The sequence below is a fragment of the Vicugna pacos genome, chromosome 20 (assembly GCF_048564905.1).
Source record: "Vicugna pacos chromosome 20, VicPac4, whole genome shotgun sequence".
NCBI classification, from domain to species: domain Eukaryota; kingdom Metazoa; phylum Chordata; class Mammalia; order Artiodactyla; family Camelidae; genus Vicugna; species Vicugna pacos.
In genome coordinates this window covers 30,015,043-30,040,431 of record NC_133006.1, presented here as the reverse complement: position 1 = coordinate 30,040,431, position 25,389 = coordinate 30,015,043, and the positions used below count along the sequence as shown (strand labels likewise).

At 43.4% G+C, this 25,389-nt stretch overlaps 1 protein-coding gene and 1 non-coding gene across 7 annotated transcripts in view; one reads left to right on the top strand and one right to left on the bottom strand.

Annotated features, from left to right (window-relative positions):
• CDKAL1 (CDKAL1 threonylcarbamoyladenosine tRNA methylthiotransferase) overlaps window positions 1-18,898 on the top strand; it is a 532,049-nt gene extending 513,151 nt beyond the window's left edge. For all 6 annotated transcript variants that reach the window (XM_015234628.3, XM_072945594.1, XM_015234630.3 and 3 more), the window contains one exon: window positions 18,322-18,898. In XM_015234628.3, coding sequence (XP_015090114.2) covers window positions 18,322-18,528 — 207 coding nt within the window. In that variant the 3' untranslated portion in view covers window positions 18,529-18,898. The remainder of the gene's footprint in view (window positions 1-18,321) is intronic.
• Window positions 13,328-13,400, bottom strand: TRNAA-GGC (transfer RNA alanine (anticodon GGC)). The gene has a single exon. It is a non-coding gene; the product is annotated as a tRNA-Ala (tRNA).
• Window positions 18,899-25,389: the final 6,491 nt, after the last annotated feature.

The window sequence follows — 25,389 nt, the reverse complement described above, 5'->3', positions numbered from 1 at the left end:
ACACACAGACACATACACATATTGTACATATTTTTTATCACCTTCTTTAACTTATATAAATGGCAGACACTTGCTGTTTTCACTTAGCAGTGTATCTTGATGGTTACCCTAGTATGTAGAAATTAAATGAATGTTTCTTACGGTTTTTGTCAGGCTTTTATACAAAATACCTGGAAGTCTCTATTGCTGAAGTATCTGAGATGAGTAACATTACCTCGTATGAAACCCAACACCCGTTTGGTCAAAGAAAAGACAGGCAGAATTACCTTAAAGAGACAACTAGCTCGTAGGCCTGCAGGAGTTGCCGGCAACCTGATAGACGGTATTAAAGTGGCCAGAGTATAGGAGTGGTCAGACAGGCAAGCAAAAAAAAGTCATTCAGGGGAGGGTGCAGCTCAGTGGTAGAGGGCGTGCGTAGCATGTACAAGTCCTGGGTTGAAGCCCCAGCACCTCCATTTAATAAATAAATAAACCTAATCCCCCCCCCCAAAAAAAACCAAAACAAAGTGATTCAGAGCCAACATTGGCAGTAACGACTATTTCCCAGAAGAAAGGCCACTTTGGCCAGAGGACTTCAAAAAGTCTGAAAACCATTCCTGTCTAGAAATGAATGCATGTGGTTGCCATAGCCTGGTACCATTGTGCCTTTGATGCATTTACATTCCTTTGCTGAGTTCATGATTACCAGTCCACCCTCTGATTATGATTTGCCTTCCTATGCAAGTCTGCCTTCCTGCAGGAAGAAAATAAATTTGAGCAGCCCGCTATAAATGTGCTGTTTATAAATTGGCATTCTAATTTTATACACTGGTGTCCTGTGTCCAGGCCGCGTGGTCTCCTCTGTAGATGGTGAGCATTTCAGTTTCTGAGCTCTCAAGGCGGTGAGCCAAACCCTGGGCCGTGTTCAAACCCGCAGGGTAACAAATGCCACCCCTTGTGGCCTCTGGAGAGATTGTGAGGGACTTTTCCTCTGTAACACTCTGCGTTGCCATTGGCTACATATTCCACGCCTACTGCTGTGACACAAAACCAGTATTTATGGAGTGTTTATTATGGGCCAAGCACTACATCTCTCACACGTTCGCTCGTATCATCCTTATAACATCCGTGCTGTCAGGTAGGTACTACTCTGATCCCTCTTTCAGAGATGAAGAATCTGAGCATCAGTAGCTGAATCAATAACTTATGCAGAGTCACAAAATTAGAAACTGGGAGAGGCAAGCCAGGATTTATATTCAGGTCTTACCAACTTTAAAGCGTGTGTTCTTATTTTTGAATTATATGTAGAACATGAAGTTTACCATCTTAACCGCTTTCAAGTGTACAGTTCAGTAGTGTTAAGTGCATTCACAGTTCAGCCCATCTCTGGAACTCATTTTATCTTGCAAAACTGAAAGACTAGACCATTAAACAACTCCCCGTTCACCTCTGCGCACTGCCTCTGGCAACCACCTCTCTGTCTCTGTGAACTCATATAAGGGAAACATGCAGTATTTGTCTTGTTGTGACTGGTTGATTTCACTTGGCATCATGTCCTCAGAGTTCATCCCTGTTGCTGCATGTGTCAGAATGTCCCTCCTTTTGAAAGCTGAATAATATCTGGTTGTATATTTGTACACTTTGTTTACCCGTTTATCCATCAATGGACACTTGGGTTGTTATACCTTTTGGCTCTTGTGAATAATGGTGCTATGAACGTGGTTGCACAGATTCCTCTTTGAGACCCTGTTTTTAATTCTTTTGAGTATATATCCAAGAGTGGAACTGTTGGATCACATGGTACTTTTATTTTTATTTTTTAGGACCTACCATACTGTTTTTCACAGTGGCTATACCGCTTAACCTTCCCACCAGCAGTGCACAGGGGTTCCAGTGTCTCCACATCCTCCCCAGCACTGACTGTTCTCTGGGGTTTCTTTGTAGCTGCCATCCTGGTGGGTGTGGGTTCAAGCCTGGATCTTTAACCCCTGGCCTGTGCTGCCTTTCCCTTTTGAGTTGCAGGAGTTTTATTTAGATTGGACAGTAGTTGCCTTTTATATACTACAGTAAGCTTACATTAGGTAACAGGAAGTCGGGAGGGGGTGATGGGAAAATGGACAATATTAATCATCTTCTCTGTGTTCTGTTAAAAACGGTATTCGAGCTGTAAGTCTGCCTCGGGATACAGGCGAATATGAGCGCTACTGCTGCTGCTGGATACAGCCTGAAAGATTTACTTCTGATGTTCTTTCTCCTCTTATGGCCCATGTTAGAACAAATCACCGGAATCCTACCATTTCTAAGATCGATTCTTAAGAAGTCAGAGCTATTTTGAGCCTGGCAGAAGAGAGCAAAGAAGAAAATTCTCTCCTAATTCTGAACTTAAAAGTAGTCAGTTTTATTCCAAAGTTTCTCTCTTTTTAGGTTGATTCCTAGTAATAAAGAATCACTTTAAAGAAAGAAGAGGTAGGGTGGCTTTGTGAAAAGAGCTCAAGATTTGGAATCTGTCGGTCGTGGGTTCAGATTACAGTTCCTGTGATGTCATACAACATGCTTCCTTGAATCAGTCTCTTCATCTGTAAAATGGAGATACCTAATTTGCAGAAGGTTAAATTAGATACTGTGGACAGTGCCCAGTGCATAGTAGGTATATTAATATTTGATAAAGGGATTCAGTAAAGATAAAAAAACCTGATTTACTGGCTTTTTAAAAAAAATATTTTTACTTTAATTTTCTAACAGGTACTTTACTTCCATCAGTCTTCACTAGACAGCATAGTATAGCAAATAAGAATGTGGATTCTAGAGTCTGGAGTCTGATTACCTGTATTTGAATCCTTGTTTCACAGTAAGAAATAGACCTTGGGGGAGTTACTCCACCCCTCTGCCTCAGTTCTCTCCTCTGCAAAGGGGGCATAACATAGTACCCACTTCACAGGATGTGCATGGAAATGGCTTAGCAATCAATAAATTGCAGCTAGTACAATGAATACTGGCTAATGATAATGAATAATAATTATTATAAATTTGTGATCCATGCTAAGGCATTATTTTACTTTAAGCAGTGAGGGTAAAATTGTGCAGTCTTTCGTCATGTCAAATGTGGTGATCATCAGCCACTGATTTCCTACAAAACAGTACAGGAAACCAGGTTTATTCAGGGGTTCCTCCACGCAGTGAGACTGACAGAGCGACAGGAGGAGACTTAGCCGCAGTCTTCCAGCACGGGCTGTTCTTACTGACAGACTTTTCTTCCTCTTGTTCCTTCTGCCCCCTTTTAAAGGAGAACATTCTAGAATGGAGACCTGTCCCTAGCATTCTGTCTCTCAGAAGGGAAGGGAAGGCTACCCCAGGGTGCCTGGCTGCCACCTGTTTCTCATCCGTCGGGACTTTGATCCTAACGATGGACTCACTTGAGCAGCTACATAGCTCAGCCCCAGCACAGCCGACTGCACTTAGCAAGGAAGTGGAGGCTTTAGAGGGTGGCGTGGTTACCTCATTACCAGGCAAAGGGCCAGCAGGATATTCAGGTGTACTGAGTTTTATGTACAGACTATACTATATTTTCAGAGCTCTGACCCTTAGAAAAGCATCGTTAAAATGCTTTCCTCTCTATCTCACATTCATTTCCAAAACCACTGAAGTGAAAGGGTCTATTAGTTCAGGGCCAGATTTGAAAGCGCATGAAACCTGCATTCATGAGGCTAAGAAACAGCTTAATAATTAAGTTAAAACAGTTGAAAGTGGGTCTAATTTCAAACAGATCAGCTAACCGTGTTAGAAGCAAATGAGGGCGTGTTCTTTCCTTTTTTTTCCTTCCACCCCCAAGAGATTGGCTCCAATCCCAAGCAGTTTTGCTAATTTCTTTTTTCTCTTTACCTTTATATAAGATAGAATTCTTCACTGCCCATATGTTAAATTGGTGTCGCAATTAAAACCATAGCATATGTAATATTTAGTCCATTTCTTCCTTTCATAGGGCATATAATCAATTGCATTTGAAGATCCATTAGGACATATTTGGGTTTCACAGTCCAGATATGTAGCTTTTATCCTGTGCTCCTGAGCTGTATTTTATCGGGCATTACAGCTGAACTCGGATGATTATGTCATTTCAAAAATGTGTTTAGTATGTTTGCAGTACCTCCCATGCACCAATTTGACTACCATCCAAAGTAGCATCAGAGCAATCTGATGTTAGACAATTAGCTTCCATTTCACACTGCCTCTCAACTGCCTGCATCTCCTTGAGAATGCGCAGAGAGCCTGGATTACTCACACATGCAGCATGCAGGTGGTGCCTGGCTTCTCAGGACACATTTTAGCACTTACTGAACATTACGTTATCTAAGCACTGGCTAAATATTGGAGACGGAAATAATGAGTGTGGTTTGGGCCTTTGAGGAGACTTAGTCTGGATGTTCTGGTAATACTGCTATTCTGTTGTGAGCCTGGTTGGAAGGGATTGGGGTGAGAGAGAGGGTCCTATGTAGGTGCACTGGCTACCCTAGGTGATACACTTGCTCTTGTGATTAAAGTTTTATGGATGATTCTTACCAAATCTAAGGTGTCCAGGACTGCTCTTTTGTGCTTTCATTTTGACTTCGTTACTTTTCTTTCAAATGTCTTTCACTTTTTATTCAGACAACAATGACCACGTATGATTATGTCTTGATTTGTCTGGGATGGTCTTGGTTTATACCCGTTGTCCTGGTGTAATTAATAAGTGCCCTTTTCTCATTCTCTAAAGTGTGGTAAATTACATGGTTATCTGATCCATTCCTAAAGTAGACTCAGTGCTGTGCCAAGCACTGCTTGAGATACAGAAGCCTAAGATGTGATCCTTGCCCTCAAGGAGATGGAAACTTAGTTGGGAAGAGAAGATAAGTGCTAATAAAACAAAATCTGTAATATAAAGTATTCAATTGAATGATGTGAGATCTTAAGAGACTGGAAGATAGGAGACCACTGGAGACTTGAGGTATCAGGGAATGAATGGGTCAGGGTTCTTCGAAGACAACAGAAAACAGTTCAGTTAGTTTTAACAGAAAGGGGTTTAAAAAGAGATACTAGATAATCTATAGAATTATTGGAGCAGACTCTTTGCTGAGTTTTCTGGAAATAACACCCAAACCACGTAGAAGTTGCTGGTTAAGAGATGCTGCCTCCAGCCCTCCTGCCCCAGTAGGGCAGAAGCCACAACACCTGTCTGCTTCTTCATGAAGCTCACTTCACAATCCGTGTCTCGTACGTGTTGCATCGGAGTGTTTGACCTGGGTCTCAAGTTTGCACCTGAGGGACAAAGGAGGCTGGGAACTGTGTCTCGGAATGTGTATTCGTAAGGTGGAGTTCACAGTGCAGAGACTCAGTGTGAAGAAGGTATTCAGACACTGACTACTGCAGAGGGTTTCATGGATGTGATGATGTTAGTACTGGACTTTGGAGGTGAGAAGGACTTAATCAGGCGAGTGAGGAAAGAGGTTCTCAGTGTGAGAGGAGCCGGAGTCAAGTGACAGGAGGCACGGGAACAAACCTGGCTCTCTGCACATTCTCAAGGAGATGCAGGCAGTTGAGAGGCAGTGTGAAATACTGTTCATTATGAAGAGTGGGCCCTCTGGGCTTCGAAGTCAAAGGGAAGGACGTACACCTGCCACCTTGGACAGCAAAGCACGTGTGTCGGTCCACGACAACTTAGGCTTTGCTGCAGTAACAGATCAACCCTGGAGGAAACTTTATCTCGTGTTCACAGTCCAGTACATCTAGTACCAGTTGGTGGGAAGTTCGGACCCAGGGATTGTCTGCTGCACACAGGCACCCAGGGACCCAGGCTGACCGCAGGAGGCGCACAGGATATTTCTGTTTATGTCCGTTGGCCAGAACTATTCACAGGGCCCCACCCAACTTTAAGAGTTTGGCAAATACATACTTCTGTATAATTAAGGAGAAGATACAGGCAAATACTAGAAGTTTCCACCACGCATGTTGGAAAGTGTTTGAGCACGAGCGTAACAGTGAAAGGAGCGTGTGGGAGCAGAAGTTCACGAGAGCAGGGCCACGCCGACTGTCCTGCTCACCCCCAGCCTCGGGCCCTAGCCCGGCGCCGGGCTCCGAGGTGGTACTCAGCACATGTTTGCTGAATGAGCTTGCCTTTCACCGACGTGCAGGCTGGAGTGGGTGGTTCCTTGACCAGAGACAGGGAGGTAGACGGTACGTAATAGGCTGATACCTTCTGTTACTTCAACTTAGGGCATAAATATATTCTTCAAAGGCTAAAAAAATCACAGTCAGGCCACCCAACCTGCTGTTTGAAGTCCTTTGACATCTTGATAAGCAGATTGCGAAAGCCCTTTTCTAAGCTGATGATAATCTTGCAAATTTAAATTCTTTTCGTGGGCACTGCAGGGATGAGTACTTCAGAGCCAGGCGTGCTTTCACCCATGAAGTTTCGTCTCCCTCCCTTTCACTTTCTAATGATGAAAATGACAGCCTGTTTCTCCTGTCGTGTTCAGAGTACAGACTTTGAGTCGTACCTGAAGTAATGGAATCACAAGTCTCTTTGTTTGCTAACACAATTTGCAATGTCTTAAAATTAAATGATGTCGGAGAAAGTTTTCTCCTGTCCTTCAACCTCCTCAATGCAATTCTGTAAAATTACTGAGAAATGTCAATATACAAGTCATGTGTCACGTTGACCTTTATCTAGTAGAAAGTCAACCTATAAGAATAGGATACAGTACCTTTCAGATTTGCCACCACTTGGGAAGGAAGTCCAAAGGATGCAAAAAGCAAAGGAGCACTGCAGACTGACTTTTTCAGAGTCAGCATTTTCCTTCTAGAGGCCCCTGGCTCCCAGGGCTTCTTTCTTACAAACATCCATTTTGAGAGACTAGAGTATCCCGTAAGCATGTAAATTTTGCATCTTACTGTGTGGATTGGAATTTTGGTTCTGTCCCTTACTAGCTGTGTGGTCATTGGCTGGTCAGTTCCAATATCAAGGTATGTTTCCTCTTCTGTAACTGAAGGTAATAGAGTCTGTTTGATGGAGGAGGGGTGTTGACAAGAAGTGAGATAATGCAGGAGAAACAACTGGTGCAGAGGAAGTGATCAGTGAATATGTGGTATGAAATTGGTGGCATGGTGACGGTCAGTGAAGATGTACTTGAACCCAGTTAATCAAGATGCTAATATCGCATTCACGACACATTTAGTGTGAGAAGAGAACTCGGTCATTGGTCTATTCGACCACATTTATGACCAGCAACAGCATTTTTTTTTATGTACAGTTACCTAAAATAAACACTTTGTGATCATAGTTGTAAGTTTTCCTTTTTCAGTGACTCTTGGTGCTGTCTCTTTCCTGCTAGCCTTCGGCATCCATGGTACAGGGTAGTGTTACTTGCTACAGGCCTTTCCTTTTAAATATTCTTGTAGAAGGTGGTTTTCCATGCTCTGTACTATATAATCTGAAAATAAATACAAACAATCTGCCTAATTAGTTAGTCTCCCTGTTTCTACCCTATAAAAATCATATCCTATCTCTCTTGTGCTCAGAAACATCTAGGGTTCCATATGACCTGGCATATGCACCCCACAGAATTAAAAGCAGGCACTCAAATAGATACTTGCTCTGTTTGTATGCCGATTGTATTGCATGCCAATGTTCATGGCAGCGTTATTCACACAAAAGCTGGAAACCACCCAAGTGCCCATCAGCAAGTAAATGGATAAACAGAACATGTTTGATATGTTGACATATACATACAATGGAATTTCATTCCGCCAGAAAAAGAAAGGAAGTTCTGATACATGCTACCACATGGATAAACCTTGGAAACATTCTGCTAAGTGAAATAAGTCGGCACAAGAGAACAGCTATTATATGATTCCACTTATATGCAAGGTCTAGAATAGATAGAAAGTAGGTCCAGAACAGACAGAAAGGGTATCAGTGGTTGGGAGTGGGGGTGGGAAGTTGTCTCTTAATGGTTACAGCTGCCGTTTAGAGTGATTTTAAAAAACTTAGACAGTGGTGATAATTGTACATTGTGGCAAATGTAATTGATGCCACTGAACTGTACACCTTCAAATGGTTAAAGTGGTAATTTTTATGTTATATGTAGCTCACTACAGTAAAAAAAAATTTTTTTTAATAAAAAGTTTAGGGTTTCAAAGAGGGAGGAGGTATAGTTCAAGTGGTACCCTGCATGCTTAGCATACACGAGGTCCTGGGTTCAATCCCCAGTACCTCCTCTGAAAAAAAATTAATAAATAAACCTGCTTACCCTCCCTCCCCCACCCCCTGCAACAAAACAGAACAAAAGTCTAGGGTTTCCCAGCACAGTTAAGAGTGTCCCTGCCATGGCCTTCAAGGCATCCGCCAATCCCCACCCCTGGTTGCCTCTCTGACATCATCATCCACCTTGCTTCCCCTCCAGCACACCGGGCCAGCCCCCGGACCTCCATGCTGCACCTTGAATGTGCACACACCGGGTTTGCCCCCTCAGGAGGAGCCTTTCCACTCACTAGTCCCTCTGCTTGGGGCCCTTCTCTCAGAGGCCCACACGAAGTGTCTGCAGTCACCAGCGTCTGCTGAAGCACCACCTTGTCAGTGTGACCTCCCTGAGCAACCTCTGTAAAATAGCAACCCCACCATCTGTCACACCTGTACCCCTGTCCTGGCTCTTGTTTTCTCCACGGTACATCTCACCGTCAGACACACCCAGTATTTGTGTATTTCTGTGTCTCCAGTTAATACAATGGAAGCCCACCCGTAAGTGCTGGGATGTTTAGCTTTGTTCACTTCTTTGTCCTTAATGTCTCGAATAGTGCCTGGCATAGGCAAAAGCTCAGTCAGTGTCTCCTGAATGCATGAATGGATGGATGAACGAATGAATGAATGTATTGGTGCTGAAGACAGATGTGTATCCCTTATTAACAGGTATTGCAGGACCAAATATCTGGTCATCCTGTACATCCCTTAGCTGTTGTCACTACAAATGCCTCATGAGAAACAACCATAAAACCTTAGTGGCGTTCAGCTAATCTCGACTGGGCACACACTCCCACAATTGCAGTCACCTGCAGGGTAGCTGAACAGATCATTTAAAACACTAACATCTGCCAGTACCTCTCGTGGTTACCCTAGTTGAACAGAACCCTTAGGAGTAATTATTTTGAGTTGAACTGATTGAAGATTCACTCTAAGACACCCAGTTGTTACGTTCAGCAATGAGCCTGGTTCACAGCTTTCTGGTTACGCTCCATGGAATGAGGGTGGTTTCGGTTGTGGTTTAAAAGATTATCAAAAGGACTTTATCGTCAGCGAAGCATCTTGCCCCAGTTCACTTTCTCTTTTTTTAGCTTTGCCACACCTGTGGAACAGCTGTAGTTTGTACCAATGCTTATTTCCAGCCAATCATTTGGAATAGATGAGTTCAGATTTCTACCTGTTCATGAGCATTGTGATTGCAGACGTCATGGTTCTTAGTGAGCCTCCTGGGGGCTGTGTGTGTGTGTGACCTGTCCCTGCCACCTTATTTCGGTAAATGTAACAAGTCAAAAACTAGGAAAGTGTGAGCTCATTTGAAGGCCTATTTGGTGCTAAGTTTAGGAAGAATGATCAGGAAACTTAAAGAGAATGAAGGTGTCAGACAGAGGCCCATAGAGGAGGGCGGAGAAGGCAGTGCCGAGACTGAGCGGCCACCTCGGTTCATCCCTGATTGCCAGGGCCGCGCGCAGCAGTGCGCCTTAGGGATGCTGGCATTGGCGTGCTTCCTTCAGTTTACATTTTAGGGATAAAATACAGTTATGATAGCAATAGCTTTCTGATATGAAGATAATTTTTTATTCAAAGCAAACTCTTCAAAATTAGGAGATTTTGAAGTTCTCTTCCAAGTGTATACTGTGCTGTGTGATGTATATTTTAAAACAATTTCCTTGCATTGATCACTTATTTAGTTTCAATAGATTTTCTGCATAGGCCATATGTTCAGGCCGGGTTGGAAAAAAAAAGATGATTCTTAAACTCTAATTTATCTTGAGCTACAAGCTATCAAACAATTTTTTCCTTCATCCCTGTTAGCTTCTACTTCAAGCTGTAACAGCGCCTCTGAGCCCTGAGAAAAATTTACACATAAGAAATATTTTGACTTCATTAAAGGAAGTTCAGAGCTTAAGAGTCGTTTTCATATCTCTTGAGTAGGATGAAATGCGATGTTACAGAAAATAATAATGAGGTGATGGGCAGACGCTGAGCTTCGGTTTTTGATATGATTATTTGCCTTTCTTTCATTTGGCACCATTCAAGTCAGAGGGCTGGGCGTCCTGAGAGGGCGGGGTCACCACGAGCACACAGAGGCAGCTCAGATCTATTCCTTTGGTGGTCATCAGGGCAAAATTATTCAGAATATAACCTGCAATGCATTGGATCACACGGCAGATAGTTTAATACTTTATGTTTGGCCTTATTAGCACAGCCTTGTGTTAACTCTGCTATCGCCAAAATAAGATTAAAAACTGAGATTGTCGTGATTTCTTTTTGCACGTGCTTATGTTCCGGTTTTAAACTTTTTCTTCGCCACTTTGATGATCTGATAGCAGGTACGCATTTGAGGTGGGGGAGGGGAAAGGCTGGCAGCACCGTGCTCTTATCACATGGCTCTGTGACAGAGGTTTTAAAATGTCAGTTTTCTCCCCAAATAAATGAAAAGGTGTAATTGATTCTGAGTTTAATTCACTTATCCTGTTCCATGGCAGCATACCTGTAATGCGGACCAACCGTACGTATAACCTTCTGTGCACGGACTGCAAGACCTAGAAAATAGCCCAGCTTTGGTCTGGGGATAATGGGCACACCTAGTTGTGTGATAGTAAGAGGCTCCCAATTTAAGAAACGTCGAGAAAAGTAGTGGAGAAAGGTACCTTGGCGCCTGTAATCCCCTGTATGTCCTGGTACCTGCAAGTGACACGAAGCACAGGGGTGAGGTTGTCAATCCAAGAAGGGAGCTGGCGTGTGGAATGCAACTGCTGGGCCCTGGCAACATCTGCAGGTGTCAGGGACGGAGGAACTCACTTAGAAGCTGCCCTGCAAGATGGGAAGACAGGTGGCATCTCTCTTACAGGGATGCCTTTCATTTGAGCAGAACCAAACCAACTGTTCCTCGTTAAAATACATCTTGCAATACGCTCTAATGTGAGCAGATCAAGTATGTGTGTTCAGGGAAAATCCAGTGACGTGCCATCCACAGGTCATATTTACGGAGTCTCAACATGGTTCCGAGCTGCAGGACAGGTGGCCTGAAATGTCTCTGCCTGACCCGAGGCTGCCCTTCCTGGAAGGGCCTTCGGTCGGGAAACACAAGATAACACCGTCACCTCCACGTAAAGTGGATAAAGTCTGTTTGGTAGGAATCTTGATACTGGTAGTCATTTTAATAATTACACGGTTGCTTGATTTTTCTCCTGTCTTTATATTGCATTATAGGTGCATGTCTGATGTTCCTTCCAGGCTCAACCTAATGTGACCACAGCCAGGCCTCTCTGCTTCCCCACGGACACCTACTCTGGAAACTGGGCCAGCTCTTGCAGTCGGGAGAAACTCGCGTTAGGGAGAATTGAAGCAGAGCAGGCGTGGAGAGCAGGGCCCTGCTGGGCACGTGGTGAACGTCCCAGAAACATGGCTTTTTCCATGTAGTTGTCTTCCAGAAAGCATATCGTCCACCCGCCTTTCTTGCTGGTCCTTTTATTCTGGTTCTGCAGCCGTGTCACAGTTTATAAGTATTTTTGATGAGAAGGAGAAGGAGCTGCCAGAGGGGCCTCTGAGCATCATGGCTCTCTTCCAGGGGAAGGCCAAGCCCGTCAGCTCCTAAGAGGAGGATCCTTGCAGCTGTTTGAATATAGAGCTATAGAATGCGAAGGAACAAGCAGACACGCAAATATCCCTTCAGAAAATGTTGACGGACCACCTTGCAGGTACCCTTTCCTTCAGGTCCCTGTTTCTTTTGGCAGAAAGAGCTGTGGCTAGGACAGATCAGGGTGGCCCTGGAGGTCTGTTTCTCTGTGTTAGCTCAGTAGAAGGCAAAGGCCGTAGAGGAGGCCAAGCCCTGGTGGCCCCCATCTTCCTCCACCAGGAGGGTTCAGGGGCAGCCAGCCACACGCTGCTGGGAGGCGCCTCGCCCGCCTTCCCCTGTAGATGTGTGGAGAAGGCGGCTTCCTCTGGAGCACGTTCTCTCCTGCTGCTGGTTCAGCTCTGCCTGAACTGAGCGCACTTTCTGGTGAGATAATGAGAGCTCGGGGCATCACATGCGCCACGTGTGCCGGGATGCGGGCCAGCAGGGTGCTCGGCCCCGTAGAGCCGGAGCCCCTCACCCATAGGGGCTGCGCACTGGGTTGAGAGAGGTTTTCCTAGTGAGGGTCCTGAGCAGTCAGGTTCTGAGAAATCAGTACGAGGAGGAGGCAGGGGCAGACGGTGGGTAGAGAGGAGGTGGCTGGGTCGGGCAGAGAGCAGATTGAGGGGAACAGGTGTGTGGAGTCTGGGGGGAGGATGTGGCGTGTTTCTTTCCTTTTTAGTTTCCTGGAAGACAACAATATTAAATGTTGAAAGAAAAGCCAGATATAAAAATGGGCCCGTGGCATATCTAACAGTTGAATTCCTCTTTATAAATTGTGGTACCCAGGTCTCCCTTCTTATATGGGATGGTTTTAGTTAAGAGACTTTCCAGAAGGCTCATGCCATAGCCTAAGAGCCCAGGGAGTTAGAGGTGCTGCCTTCACGGTGGGCACAGCCCCTCCCTCATGGGTTAGAGCCCCGAGGACAGCGCCCAGGACAGGGCATCACCATCTCAGCACTGGCGGTAAGTGCCGTGGGCGGCTCTGGCCTTCTCCGTTTTCCAAGGCACACCCCTGAAATGGAATAGAATAGTGGCCCTTTTTTTAAACCTTCTGTATTCCAGCCACTCCACCTGGGCTCTGGGCATATTAATTCTAACCCTTTCAACAACACCTTAAAGTCGATATTGGTATCTTTACTTCACAGAAGAGGTAACTAGGCTTAGAGAGGTTAAGCCACTTGCCCAGTGTCACACAGCTGATAAATATCTGGACTTGCATTCAGTTTCTGGTCTGCCAGAATCTGAAACCCGTGCTATTCGTTAAGAAATATGTGTAAGAAACAAAAATAGTTTAAACAAAAAAAAAATTTAAACCATATTTGAAAAGCAAATAAAATAGTGACTTTGTAATTTTTACAAAAGTAACATCTAAGGCAGTTTGCATATTCCATCAGGGGCATACACTACCAGGAATGTGTCCTTTTTAAGTGAATTTTGTTTTGTTTTGTTTTTTCCCTTAACAGAGGCACTGGGGATTGAACCCAGGACCTTGCGCATGCCAAGCACACACTCTACCACTGAGCTATGCTCTCCACTCACCCTTAATTGAGTTTTAAATGTTCAAGACACTTAATCTACAGCTCTCATTTAATCCTCATAACGACCCTATGATGTGCGAATACTCATGTTATCTCCATTTTCAAGTGATTTTGTATAGAGGGAAAAAGAGGATAAATTATTAGAGCCCGGAGCCCATGTACTTGCTGCTTCTAGAACTGGTCCCGTTTGCTCCTCGGGGTGTTAAACGTGCTCAAATTAAAGGCCGCTTCTTCCCTTCCCTGGTTGACATATGATCCCTGAAGTTTCTGAACATCGAAGTTGTTTTTGTTTTGGTTTTTAGGGTTTTTTGTTTGGTTTGGTTTGGTGTATATACCTGGATCTACTCTAATAGGATTTGATAAGCTATATTTTTATTACTCTAATAGGATTTGATAAGCTATAATTTTGAAAATTAATCGAATATGTTTAACAATTAGCAAATAAATGTGTTTAGAAATTAATCACGGGAACAGTGAGATTTACAAGGGGCAAAAAAACCCATGTTAATCAAAGTTAGCAGTTTCTCGTTGTGTCCTTAGCCTACTATGACTGGATAAAGATGTGGATCTTTTTGATTGAGTAAAAAGGTCATATTCTACTTTGTTTCAAATTTCTGTTTTGAAAAAGACTTCTCTAAATGGAATTTGATTTCTTAAGAATTATGAATCTGAGAGTCGATGTTTGGTTAGTTTTAGTAAACAATACAATTTCTCGTATTTGGTGCATTAAAGTTTGAGCGATACAAATGTGTCTTTAGTGTCAGGAATTAATAACCTTGATGATGTCTAAGAGGTTTATGAAAGGTCCAAGCCTTTCTGTTTACTTTCCAGAACTACGAACTGTGCCAAATTTGTCCCTAAAGTCAGTTATAGACATTGTTCTGTGTGTGTGTGTGTGTTTAAACTTTATCTTGCTGTGGTTACTTATCAGCACTTCACCTATAGTTTCATTACATTCCAGAAATGCTACATTATTTTCTATTCACGAATGCTTCCAACTGTGTGGAAATCTGCAGTAGTTGTGCATTTGCATATTCGAGCATCTTGGACTTCGTGAGAAAGTCCTTGTATTTCCTGTATTTCTAAATTACTTCTCCTTCAATATCACAGTGGTGGTGACAATTGAAATGTACAAAGCTAGCTGGCTACAGATGACTCTGTCATCTGAGAAACTTTTTTTCAATCTTGTATTAGAAATGCATCATCAAACTCCTGTCACCAAGATGCTGAGTTGGTACGAGGTGAAGATGATGAAAGCAGCACAGCGCGGTGGAGACGGGCTGCACCTCCCCTCTCCGCTCCGCTGGCAGGCTCCCACCTTGATCTCAGGGAGAGCGGCAGGTCAGGCTGCAGACGCCGCCGCACTTCCAGACGGCCCTGTGATGCGTGCTGGCCCCTGGGAACAGGGGAGTGGCTTGGCGTCAGATAGGTCACTTGTGCTGACGCTGAAGGGTTTTTTCTTTTCGGGCTGAGAGCGCAGGTACGTTCCCTGTGCTGCACTTTCGTGCAGTACAGTGTTATTATAAACCCAACCAAGTGCTTTGTGCTTTGAGACTCACCTAGTCCTGCCCAGGGCAGCCTGACCCCTGGCCCAGCACCAGCGGTCACAGAATAGCACCTTCCGGAGTCGCAGGCCCAGAACCAAGGTCCAGCATTCGGAACTGGGGATGGGAAAGGGACGGATTTTCCCTGAAGCTATTAGAGCTTAAGACTCAGGGCCTCACACTTGGAGGGGCCCCTTCCGAGGCCCTGTACCTAATTTTGTATTTGTAGTTTTCATATTTTTTGAAGAGCAAGCAAGGGGCCCCACAATATCTGGATCTATGACCCTCCTGAAATTATTTGCAGAATGTTAGTGGGGCTGTGTGTATAGGTGCTTGGATGCCTCCATGTTTTTCTGGGGGAATGGTCTGTGGTATTCACTGATTTCTCAAAGCCATCTGTGACTTAAAAGGGTCAAAGAACTCAGGCCCAGGAGAAATTAATTAGCCTCTTAGTTCCGGACCTGCAAACCCAAGCTCAAGAAGTGATTTTTGAATTGCTGGAGACAGTAGCTCCTGGCCGGAGTCCAGTCGTGTCCGTCGATCACCAGAGACATAGACAAGCATGGCTCTGATCAGTTCTATCTCATCTGTAACGTACATCCTCATATCTACTCTTTCATTCATGTCTAAACACTTACTGAGTGTCTACTCTGTACTCGAGGCTGTGCAGGTTCCAAGAACCCAGAGATGAATTCGGCAGCCTCTCTGCTTTTGAGGAACTCACGTAGTTTCTGTCACTTTAGCTGTAGATGGACTGCCTTCTTTCCCAGGGTGGCCGTATCCAGGTGCTTGCCTCGAGATCTTGGGGCTATTTCTAGCCAGTCGAAATGAAAGCTTGTCAACATAGTCCCAGCTCCAAAAGACCCCCTAAGAAAGCCAGTCTTAGAAAGGAATGGTTTCCCAGGGCAGGTTTGTGTGGACCACGGAGCTCTGCCCCTTGCCCCCTCTGCTGCGGGGACAACGGCTTCATCTGTCCAGCTGTGAGCCTCCCTGTCCACAGCCTCCAGTGCAGGGAGTCAGCAGGGTGTCCGCCCCGATGCCTGAGGAGCCCAGAAGTAAGTAATGGCTTGACTGCCATTGGGGCTGAGCGATTGATCCTGGTGGTCAACAGCTGTATTGATTAATTAATTAACTAATTAATATTAACTGTTAATGCAATCAGTCTCCTATAGTCAAAGCAAGACTCCTTCCACGTCTATCACAGTAGCTGGTGAAAGTTGGGTTGGGAAAGTTTTTCTCATTTCTGCATTCCTATTCTTTCTACCTCCATCACCTACTCACCTGAATTCAAGTCCTGTTGATTCTACATCAAAAATGTGTCATTCCCTCCTCTCTGCGCCCTCTGCCGTCATCCTGACATAGGTCCTCATCACCTTCCACCTCCTCCATCACCACAACCTGCCCCTGGATGCTCTCCCCTGTTTGCTTCCCTCCCCCTCATCCACCCTACACATTCCTGCCAGTCACCTTCTGCTTCTGTGCACAGTGGGGCTGCAACTGCACACAGAGGCCCAAGCTGTTACCAGAAGATTGTTTGAGAGCATGGAAGGGAAGAATAAACAAAGCTAAATGGTCGCTCCAAGACATTTTGTGCTTCTGTGGACTTCTCGCTTTTCCGCAGTCACGCCTTGTGCTGTGCTGTCTCTGGACCGCCCCCCGCCCCCCAGCATTGTTCCTTCCATCCAGCACCCTGCTCTCCGCTCTCCATCTCTCAAAATGTTACTCAGGTCTCAACAAGAGAGGCACTGATTGTAAAGCTTATGCATAAGGTGGAAACTTAATATCATGGAACCCAAATTACATTTTGAAACACTAGAACCACCCTGGGAGCAGCCACGTGCCCCTGGTCCACTCCTCCCCACACCTGCTAAAATGCATCAAGGAACACAGACCACCCGAAAAGTCTCGCAGTCACATCTCCTAGGTCTTCATTCTCCCTCCAAGCAGTATTTCCCAGCCTTTCCAGGTCTGGCGCAGAGAGAAAATGGCAGTGTTCTCTGCACACCAGGGTGAACGGAGGGGCTGTGCATGGGGAGGGCCTAGGGCAGCCCTCCTGCTGCAATGTCCCAGCCGGGGATCCCTATCCAGAGGAATGTGTTTGCTGAATAAAATGGCTTCCATGGTTTGTTCCTTTGTCATTCTTCTTTTCCTGAGTGGGTATGGTTGCATCCCTAAAAGTTAGATACACTTGTGATATGACTCCACTCTGCATCAATTCTACTCTCCATGAGTTCTGCCTTGATTCTCTGTGAGCACCATTTGTCTCACATAGTCTGTATAATTTGGAAATTCATGAACTTGGTCTGACCCCTCAAGGAAAGGAACTGTAACTTATACCTAACTTGGTCCACCTGGCCTCTGGTGGGTGTTTGTGCCTCTTTTGAAGGAGAAGTAAGTGATAGCCCCTTCTTTCATCAACCTAAAAATTAGCTTCTGCACAGCAAAGATCATCAACAAAATGAAAAGGCAACCAACCAAATGCGAGAAAAGATTTGCAAATTATGTAACTGATATCTGATAAGGGGTTGATATCCAGAATATATAAAGAGCTAATACAGCTCAATAGCAAAATAAAAAAAAACAGTTTCCTCAAAAAACTAAAAGTAGAACTACTATATGATCCAGCAATTTTATTTTTGGGTATTTATCCAAAGGAAGCAGAAACACTAAGTTGAAAAGATATATGCACCTCCATGTTCATTGCAGCATTATTTACAACAGCCAAGACATGGAAGCAACCTAAGTGTCCATCAATGGATGATTGGATAAAGAAGATGTGGCATATATGTACAATGGATTATTACTCAGTTGTAAAAAAGAAGGAAGTCTTGCCATTTGCAGCAATATGGATGGATCTTGAGGGCATTATGCTAAATGAAATAAGTCAGAGGAAGAAATGGAATCTAATAAAAAAAAGAAGAAAGAAAACTGAATGAATACATAGATACAGAGAACAAATTAGTGGTTGTCAGAGACAGGGAGGTGGCAGGTGGGTGACATGGGTGGAGGGGGTCAAAAGGTACCAACTTCCAGTTGTAAGATGAACAAGTTCTAGAGATGTAACGTACAGCATGGTGACTACAGTTAATAATGCTGCATTGTATATTTGGTTAGAGAGTAGATCTTAAAAGTTCTTATTACAAGGAAAAAGTTTTGTTAACTATGTTGTAACTAGACTTATTGTGGTAATCATTTCACTGTGTATACAAATATTGAATCCTTGTGTTATATGTATTATATCTCAATATATATCAATTATATCTCAATAAAAAAATGCTCCTTCTAGAGATCCATCACTTGACTGGTATCACAAGAGAGCTTTTTTTGTAACTTTAAAATCTTTCGTTTTCCTCTATGTTTTTCTCTTCCTAGGAATTCAGAAATAGGCTTGGGCATCACCTGAACTCAATATCCCACAGCCCAGCTGCAACTCCACGGGACTCGGCAAGTTCCAGAATGGCACGGCAACTGCAAAGGCTGCACCAGGACTGTGCGCTGAGGCTGTCTGTGGGCATGGCTCTGTTTGCTCTTCTTTTTGCTTTTTTGGTCAAGGTCTATAATGAAAACATAACTAACTGAAGCCTCTGTGAAGAAGAATAAATTTCTAATTAAAATCTTCAAAGAAGAGGAAAGCAACCACATTAATTCTCAAAGGGCGATAATTTCTTCTGGTCTCCCCACCTGCTCTTCAACCACACTCTTTAATGAGGCTCACCCCATCTCACATTGAGCTGGGACCACGAGTTATTTGACCTGCAACCCAATAACAGCTGCCTTAGCATCTCTTTTCAATTAAGCTCCTTTTGGTTTATTTTTAGCAAGAAATGCAAGTGGCTGCATTTTCTTTAAATCTCCAGTCTTCAGTCAGGGCTTATTTGTAGGGAGGGTCTGGTCACCTCTTCCATATGCAGGAAGAATTTTCCATTTTCAATAAACATTTATAAATGTTTCTTTTCTCTTGATGCCTTGTTTGGGGTCCCGATGCTACAAGCACCTTATTTTCCACAGCAGCTGTATTGCTGAAAACTTTATATGGAGCCTGTCTTTGGATCTTGAATCCTTTTGGAATGCACAGGGAGAGTCTGCCAGTTAAAGGACTCCTGACAACATTTTGAGAAGTCTGAGGAATCAGCCACTTCCTAAGCACCCACAAACTTTCAAAAACTGGATTTGTCTAAACAAGCTCTGCCTCTTTTCTGACATTTTTGATCAATTACGTCAAGTGTTAATTTCTACCTGACATCACTGGCCGTTACTAAATGAAGTGATTTCTTTCACAATAAAAGGAATGAGTGTAATGCACAAGTCTCCTGACTATCAGAATTTAATAAATTACCTGGATTGTATAGTCACAGGGAAATCAGGCGCCGTGTGGTTACCCTGGGACGGCTTTCATTTTGAACCTCCACCTCTGTTCGGGTCTTCTTTTTATTCAAAATGTTTTCAGCCTCTTTTTTTGACTTTAAGGGATCCAAATTAAAATTATGTCATCAGTCGCTGAGTTTAAAAAAAAAAAAGAACACAAAAAACTCTAGTACTAGTTAGTACATTTCTCCGGAACCTGGTATGTGCTTCTAAGAGTAAATCACATGTAAAGTGCAAGGATCTGCTCATGTCTCTACAAGAGCCCTGCAGCGGGACATCTACTTGGGATTCCTGTGCTAGCAGCAGGAGGAAGGAGAAGAGTTGGCAGGGTACAGGAGCCTGCTGGACACTTCATTTCTTGAGAGATATACAGTCATTTCTTTGTTAATTTAAGAGTGAGTTCCAGCGTGGTGCTTATTTAATGAAAACCTAGCAGAGGTGGAAATACTACCGAAAGCCTAGAGTCATGCTCTCTAGGACATAAGGAAGTTTCACATCCGGTACAGACTGGACACAGAAAGCTTTTTTTCTACTTCTCCTGAGTCTTTTCCTCTCATCTCCCTCATCTGTTTCTTTCCTCCCCTCCAGTTCTGTGCCTGCCTCTCCTCCACTCTCCTTCCTTCATCTTTTTCCATAAGAGAGTGATACATCCAGGGTTCTGACAGCCCTGCTGCCCCCTCGCCAGCCGTGGTGGGGATTCTCAAGGATTGTGTCGGCCATGCAGGATCGTCCCCACTCTGCCCCAGCTGTTACCCCCTGTTAGGCTGCAACTCCACCCTGCTCTTCGGTCCAGAAGGTGTAGAAGCCCTGCAGCAGGAACGGATAATACCTAATAGCGGTCCCCATCCTGGTGACCAGCTGGCGAGGGTGTGGCCATGGTCTGAAGGCCCAGCTTGCTTTTTCCATGACCTGCTAGAGGGAGAGAGAGAAGGGTGGGTGTCTGCTGACCACACAGTTCTCTTGCGGACAGAACTCTGAACATGACTAAACCTGGAAGCCGAAGGAGCAAGTGTGGTATCTGTAAAGCTGTCCCCCTTCCAGCTCCTCTCCTTCTGCCCACAGGGCGGCTGCACATCTGCCCCTCTGGGGTTAGGCCTGGCCACGTGAGCTGCTTTAGCCTATGCAGTGGGAGTGGAAAGGTCATGTCTTTCTTTGGACAGACGTGTTCATATCCAGTCTGCCACATACTCTTCCCACCGCGGAGGCGATTATGGACACACGTGTCAGGATGAAGCTTCCTCAGTCTGACTGCCTCAGGGAGTGCGAGGGGCAGAGCGTCCTGCCTGCGTGTGCCAGACACGCGTAGAGCAAGAACGGAACTTGTGTTCCGCTGAGTCGCTGAGATTTGGGAGCTCTTACTGTGGCATGACGCAGCCTACCCTGACAGATACAGAGTCAGGCACGAGAGGAGAATCGACCTGTTTGTAATCACAGTTTATGAACGTAGCTGTTCTTATGCCTTATCACATTCATGAGGGCTCAGCCCTCATGACCTAATCACCTTTCAAAGGCCTCACTTCCCACCATCACTTTGGGGATTGGCTTTCAACATGAATTCAGGGGTGGCGTGGGAGGGACAGACCAGGAGACAAATTCTATGGTAAGATCTTTTCGGTATTTTGGCCGATTTTTTTCTTAAATTGTTTATTAGAGTAAAACAAACATAGGAAAATGCAGATATGTGTACATAAATACATGTACCTAAATGCACATAGATAAATCAGGGGGAGACAGCTTGATGCATTTTCAAAAAAAGAACACACATGGTAACCAGCACCAGTAGACTCCCCATGCACCTTCCCAGCCATTAACTCTGTCCCTCAAAAGGTAACTACTATCTTTACTTCTAACATCCTAAATTGGTCTCCCTGTAACGGAGTCATACACCATGCGCTGCTTTGCGTCTGCCTTCTTTTGCTCAACGTTGCTTGTGAGATGCATCCAGGTTGTGTGTGGCAGTAGTCCATTCACTTTCGTTGCTGATTAGAATTCTGTTGTGTGAATATACCGCATTGTAATTATCCATTCTACTTTTGAGTTACTTCTAATTTTTTGGCTACTAGAATAATGATGCTATAATTCGTGTTTTGGTACACAAAAACATGCATTTGTGTGAACTTAGATCAAGGAGTGGAATTGCTAAGTTGGGGCATTTGCACATGCTCAGCTTTAGTACACACTGCCAAGTGGTGTTTTCAAGTGATTGGACTAATTTACATTCCCATCAACTCTGTCTGAGAGTTGTGAACGCAGTCCGCTTGCTGAGGTGAACCCTGACATTCTCCTCACTGTTTCTCCTCTCTGTACCTTTGACTTTGTTCAGCAGACCTTGTCTCTGTTGTCTCTCATCCATGAGTCAGCCCGATTTTGATAATAATGATAATACTGATAGCCATCAACCGTCTACCCTTTAAACATGTCAGACAAAATGATGTGCACTTTACAAGTGTTTATCAGTCTTGAAAACACAGCCTTGAGATACATTTTATTATTCCCATTTTACTGAGAAAAAAAAAAATCTAAAACTCACAAGATTAAGTAACTTGGAAGGATCACAGAGCTACTAAGTCATAAAAGCAGGACCTGACTCCAGAGTCTTGGCTCCAATGCTGTGCACTCTTCCTGCTCCCAAGACTCTCTTCCACCTCAGCTTGACTTGTGCCAACAGATGTGGATCTAAGATTGACCCCGTGGGTGCCTGGGTTATGAGGGGGCCCGGACTCTCCCTCTGTATCATCCTGCTCCAAGAATCTGCATGGTTCTGGATGTACTTTTAAAATATTTATTACTCAAGTTTCTTTTCTCTTACTTCCTTCCTCCCTCTTTCTCCCTCTCTTTCCCATTCTTCCCTGGTTCATCAAGTGCAAAACTGTCAATAGTATAATGTTAAAATTCTTTGCTGAAACTTTGCTTTGTTGCTGGGAAAATGTGTCAAAACATCAGATTTCCGTATGTCGTTCAGTCAGAACAGAGGCTTTTCCATTGACTTCACTCCAGGTTGAAATTTTAGTGTCTATTGTAAGATGTCATAGAGAGAGAATTAGAGTTACAGATGAAGCTTCAAGAGTTTTTATCGTTATAAAATAAGCATGGGAGATAAATGAAGAAGGGAGAGAGCAGCAGAAAAGGAAAGAAAGGAGGGAGTGAAAGAAGAAAAAAGAAGGGATAAACGATATTCTTAAGGTTTGCTTGGCCCCTGGGCACCCCAAGGTGCTGTAGTGAACTCATAGGAGCGCCATGGGATATTTTAAATTTTTGTGGGAAGCGCCGCGACATCTGTCAGATACCAAACAAACTGTTAGCTCAAAATAGTTCACAGTTTCAACATTAAAATGTGTAAGATTTTCTGATGTTACCATATCTTTGCAAGACTGGACCTAAGGCAGTTGCTGGGGTAACAGGCAAGTATCAACTGAAAATCAATGTGTAACAAGAAATGAGGGTGATGTTAATTCAAGGTTTGAGAAGTTGTACAGTGCCCAACAGATGCACACCTTTCATTCGTAGGTAATTATGGTAATTTTAGAATGAAATAAAGATACATTTATTTTAATTTACATGTATTTTTTTAAGTTTTAAAAATGTGCATTGAATTATAGTTGGCTTACCATATTGTATTAGTTTCAGGGGTACAACATAGTGGATTGATATTTTTATAGAATATATTATAATATAAAGTTATTATAATACTATACTCCCTTCACTGCACAGTAACACGTATTATTTTTTTCAAACAACTTTTATGAATTATTAAGACACAAGTATTTATTATGTTGTTAGACCTACTAACTTAATAAACAGACTGGTTGGCCATTTCTTTTGGCTGAGGGGTACCATGAATCAAGAAACCTGAGAAACCTCTGCTCTATGGTACAACTCAATCTAGAGGACCCATGCCAAGCTTATATTCATCTGGAGTCCTAATCATTTCTCAAAATATTTTTAGTTTTTGAAAGTTGATTCATCAGTAACACCTGTTTATGCCTGCTCTACTACTGAGCTTGATTTTTATGATGTGGAAACCATAAACTTTGAGTTAAGGAACCATAAAAGAGTTAAGGATCTGAAGCAACTGGGATTCAGATCTCAATTGTTTTCCCTACAAATCTGAGACAGATAGTATAGGGAAAGAGCATGAGATTTTTGACATCAACAAAAGTTTGGTTTAAATTTGCAGCCAGACCACTTCCTCCTTCTGAGCCTCATTGGTGAGGCAGGGACAAAGTTCCATTGCCGGGTCATTGAAAGATGAAGTGAGATCACAAGAGTCAAACAGTGGGTCCTTGGCACACGTTGTTTCTTCCCCTTTCATGATTCCTTTAGCCATTTAAACATGAAAACCAATTTTGTAAACACGGTTAGGTGTTTTAAATTTTGATATTAACACATGACCACCCAAAAGCACTATATATGGAATAAAAAGATTCCTGCCTCAAGGGATGTAGTGTCTAATTCTAGCAAATGCAGCAAAGGAAGGGAAGTTCAGAGAAAATGAGTTGCAGCTGTATTTGAGGAACTCAAGTTAATGACTGCTGGGGAGCACAGATTTGGGGGGGCGACCTAAGATCAAGAAGGAGATTTTTCCATGGCCAAAGATGAAAAGAGCAAAGAGATTAATAGGGAGGCCTAGAAGTCATGCCCTCCCCAGCCCTACCTTGGGGGTAAAGGAAATGCAGACGCTATTATTCTTCATTAGTTTTCTGTCAATTATTTCCTACCAGTACTGCTTCCTAGAGTTCTGTGGCCAAAATATCCCAACTGTGTAGCCGTTGAAGCAAGGAGTTTCATTTGGCCTCTTATTAGGTTTTCCTAGTTTATGGGCATCTGAATATACTTAGAAGGACTCATGAGGCAAATGCCCAGAAAAGAATGTGGGAAGAGGACCTGGGAACCTTGGATCAAGGTAAGGGAAAGCCTGGGGTTCAGAAAAGCCTGAAGAACTGGGAATTTTACCTCTTGAGTTTATCTAATCTGCTTTTAATACGCGTAATTAATCATAAGAACTATAGATGTTATCCCAGACTGTCTGATTCCAAAGTCCAAGCTTTCAACTTTCATTTTTAACCCCCCATTTCCATAAAGAGAAATAGAACACATGTGGTTTTTAAACAGACCTAAAGATTTTCAAATAGATATAAACTAAGTTGTTTACTTACGGCTAAGTGTAGTTGGGCCCAACCTCTGTGACCTAAAGCCTACCGTCCATGTAATGGATACATATGCAATGAGGTAGTGAGTCTAATTGCAGACTACAGCTTCCTTGTGAAGTGAGTGTTACCTCCCTCAAAGAGTTACTTTGGACTGAGTCTGATGACACTCAATCCTGAAAGTAATTCCTCGTACTATCTTGTGAATCTTTGCCTTTGCAGGAGGAATTTGTGTAATGTTTTTATTCTTGCAGGTTTAATTTGTTTAAAAATAACCAGAAAGTAATTTAAACATATCTAGCGAGGGAAGCATAAGATTGAAGTGGATGTGTTGATAGGGGTCCCTGGGAAAATTCGTTCATGGACCTTGGCTCTCTTAAGAAAATACTTTGCAGTAAGACTTTTTTCCCTTGAACACTAGACTTTCCCCACTGACTAGCAAGAAGAAAGAAAAATCCAGGAGCAGATGGATTTACAGGTTAATTCTATCAAACATTTAAAGAATAATTAACACTAGTTCTTCTCAAACTCTTTCAAAAAATGAAAGGGGAAGACTTCCTAACTCATTCTACAAGGCAAGCCATTTCCCTGATATCAGAGCCAGAGAAAGACGCCATAACAAAAGAAAATTGCATCTATATTTATAGGGAATTTTGGTTGGCAGAAATACTCAATAAAATATTAGTAAATCAATTTCAACAGCATATTAAAAGATTATTTACCATGAACAAGTGGGACTTACCCCAGGAATACAAGGGTGAGTCAACATAAAATCAATCAATGTAACACATCACATTAATATTTTAAGAATTGGGGGGACATGTGATCATCTCAGCTGAAACAGTAAAGGCATCTGACAAAAACCCAACACCTTTTCATGATAAAAACTTCTTAGAAAATTAGGAATAGAGGGGCAGTTCCTCAACAT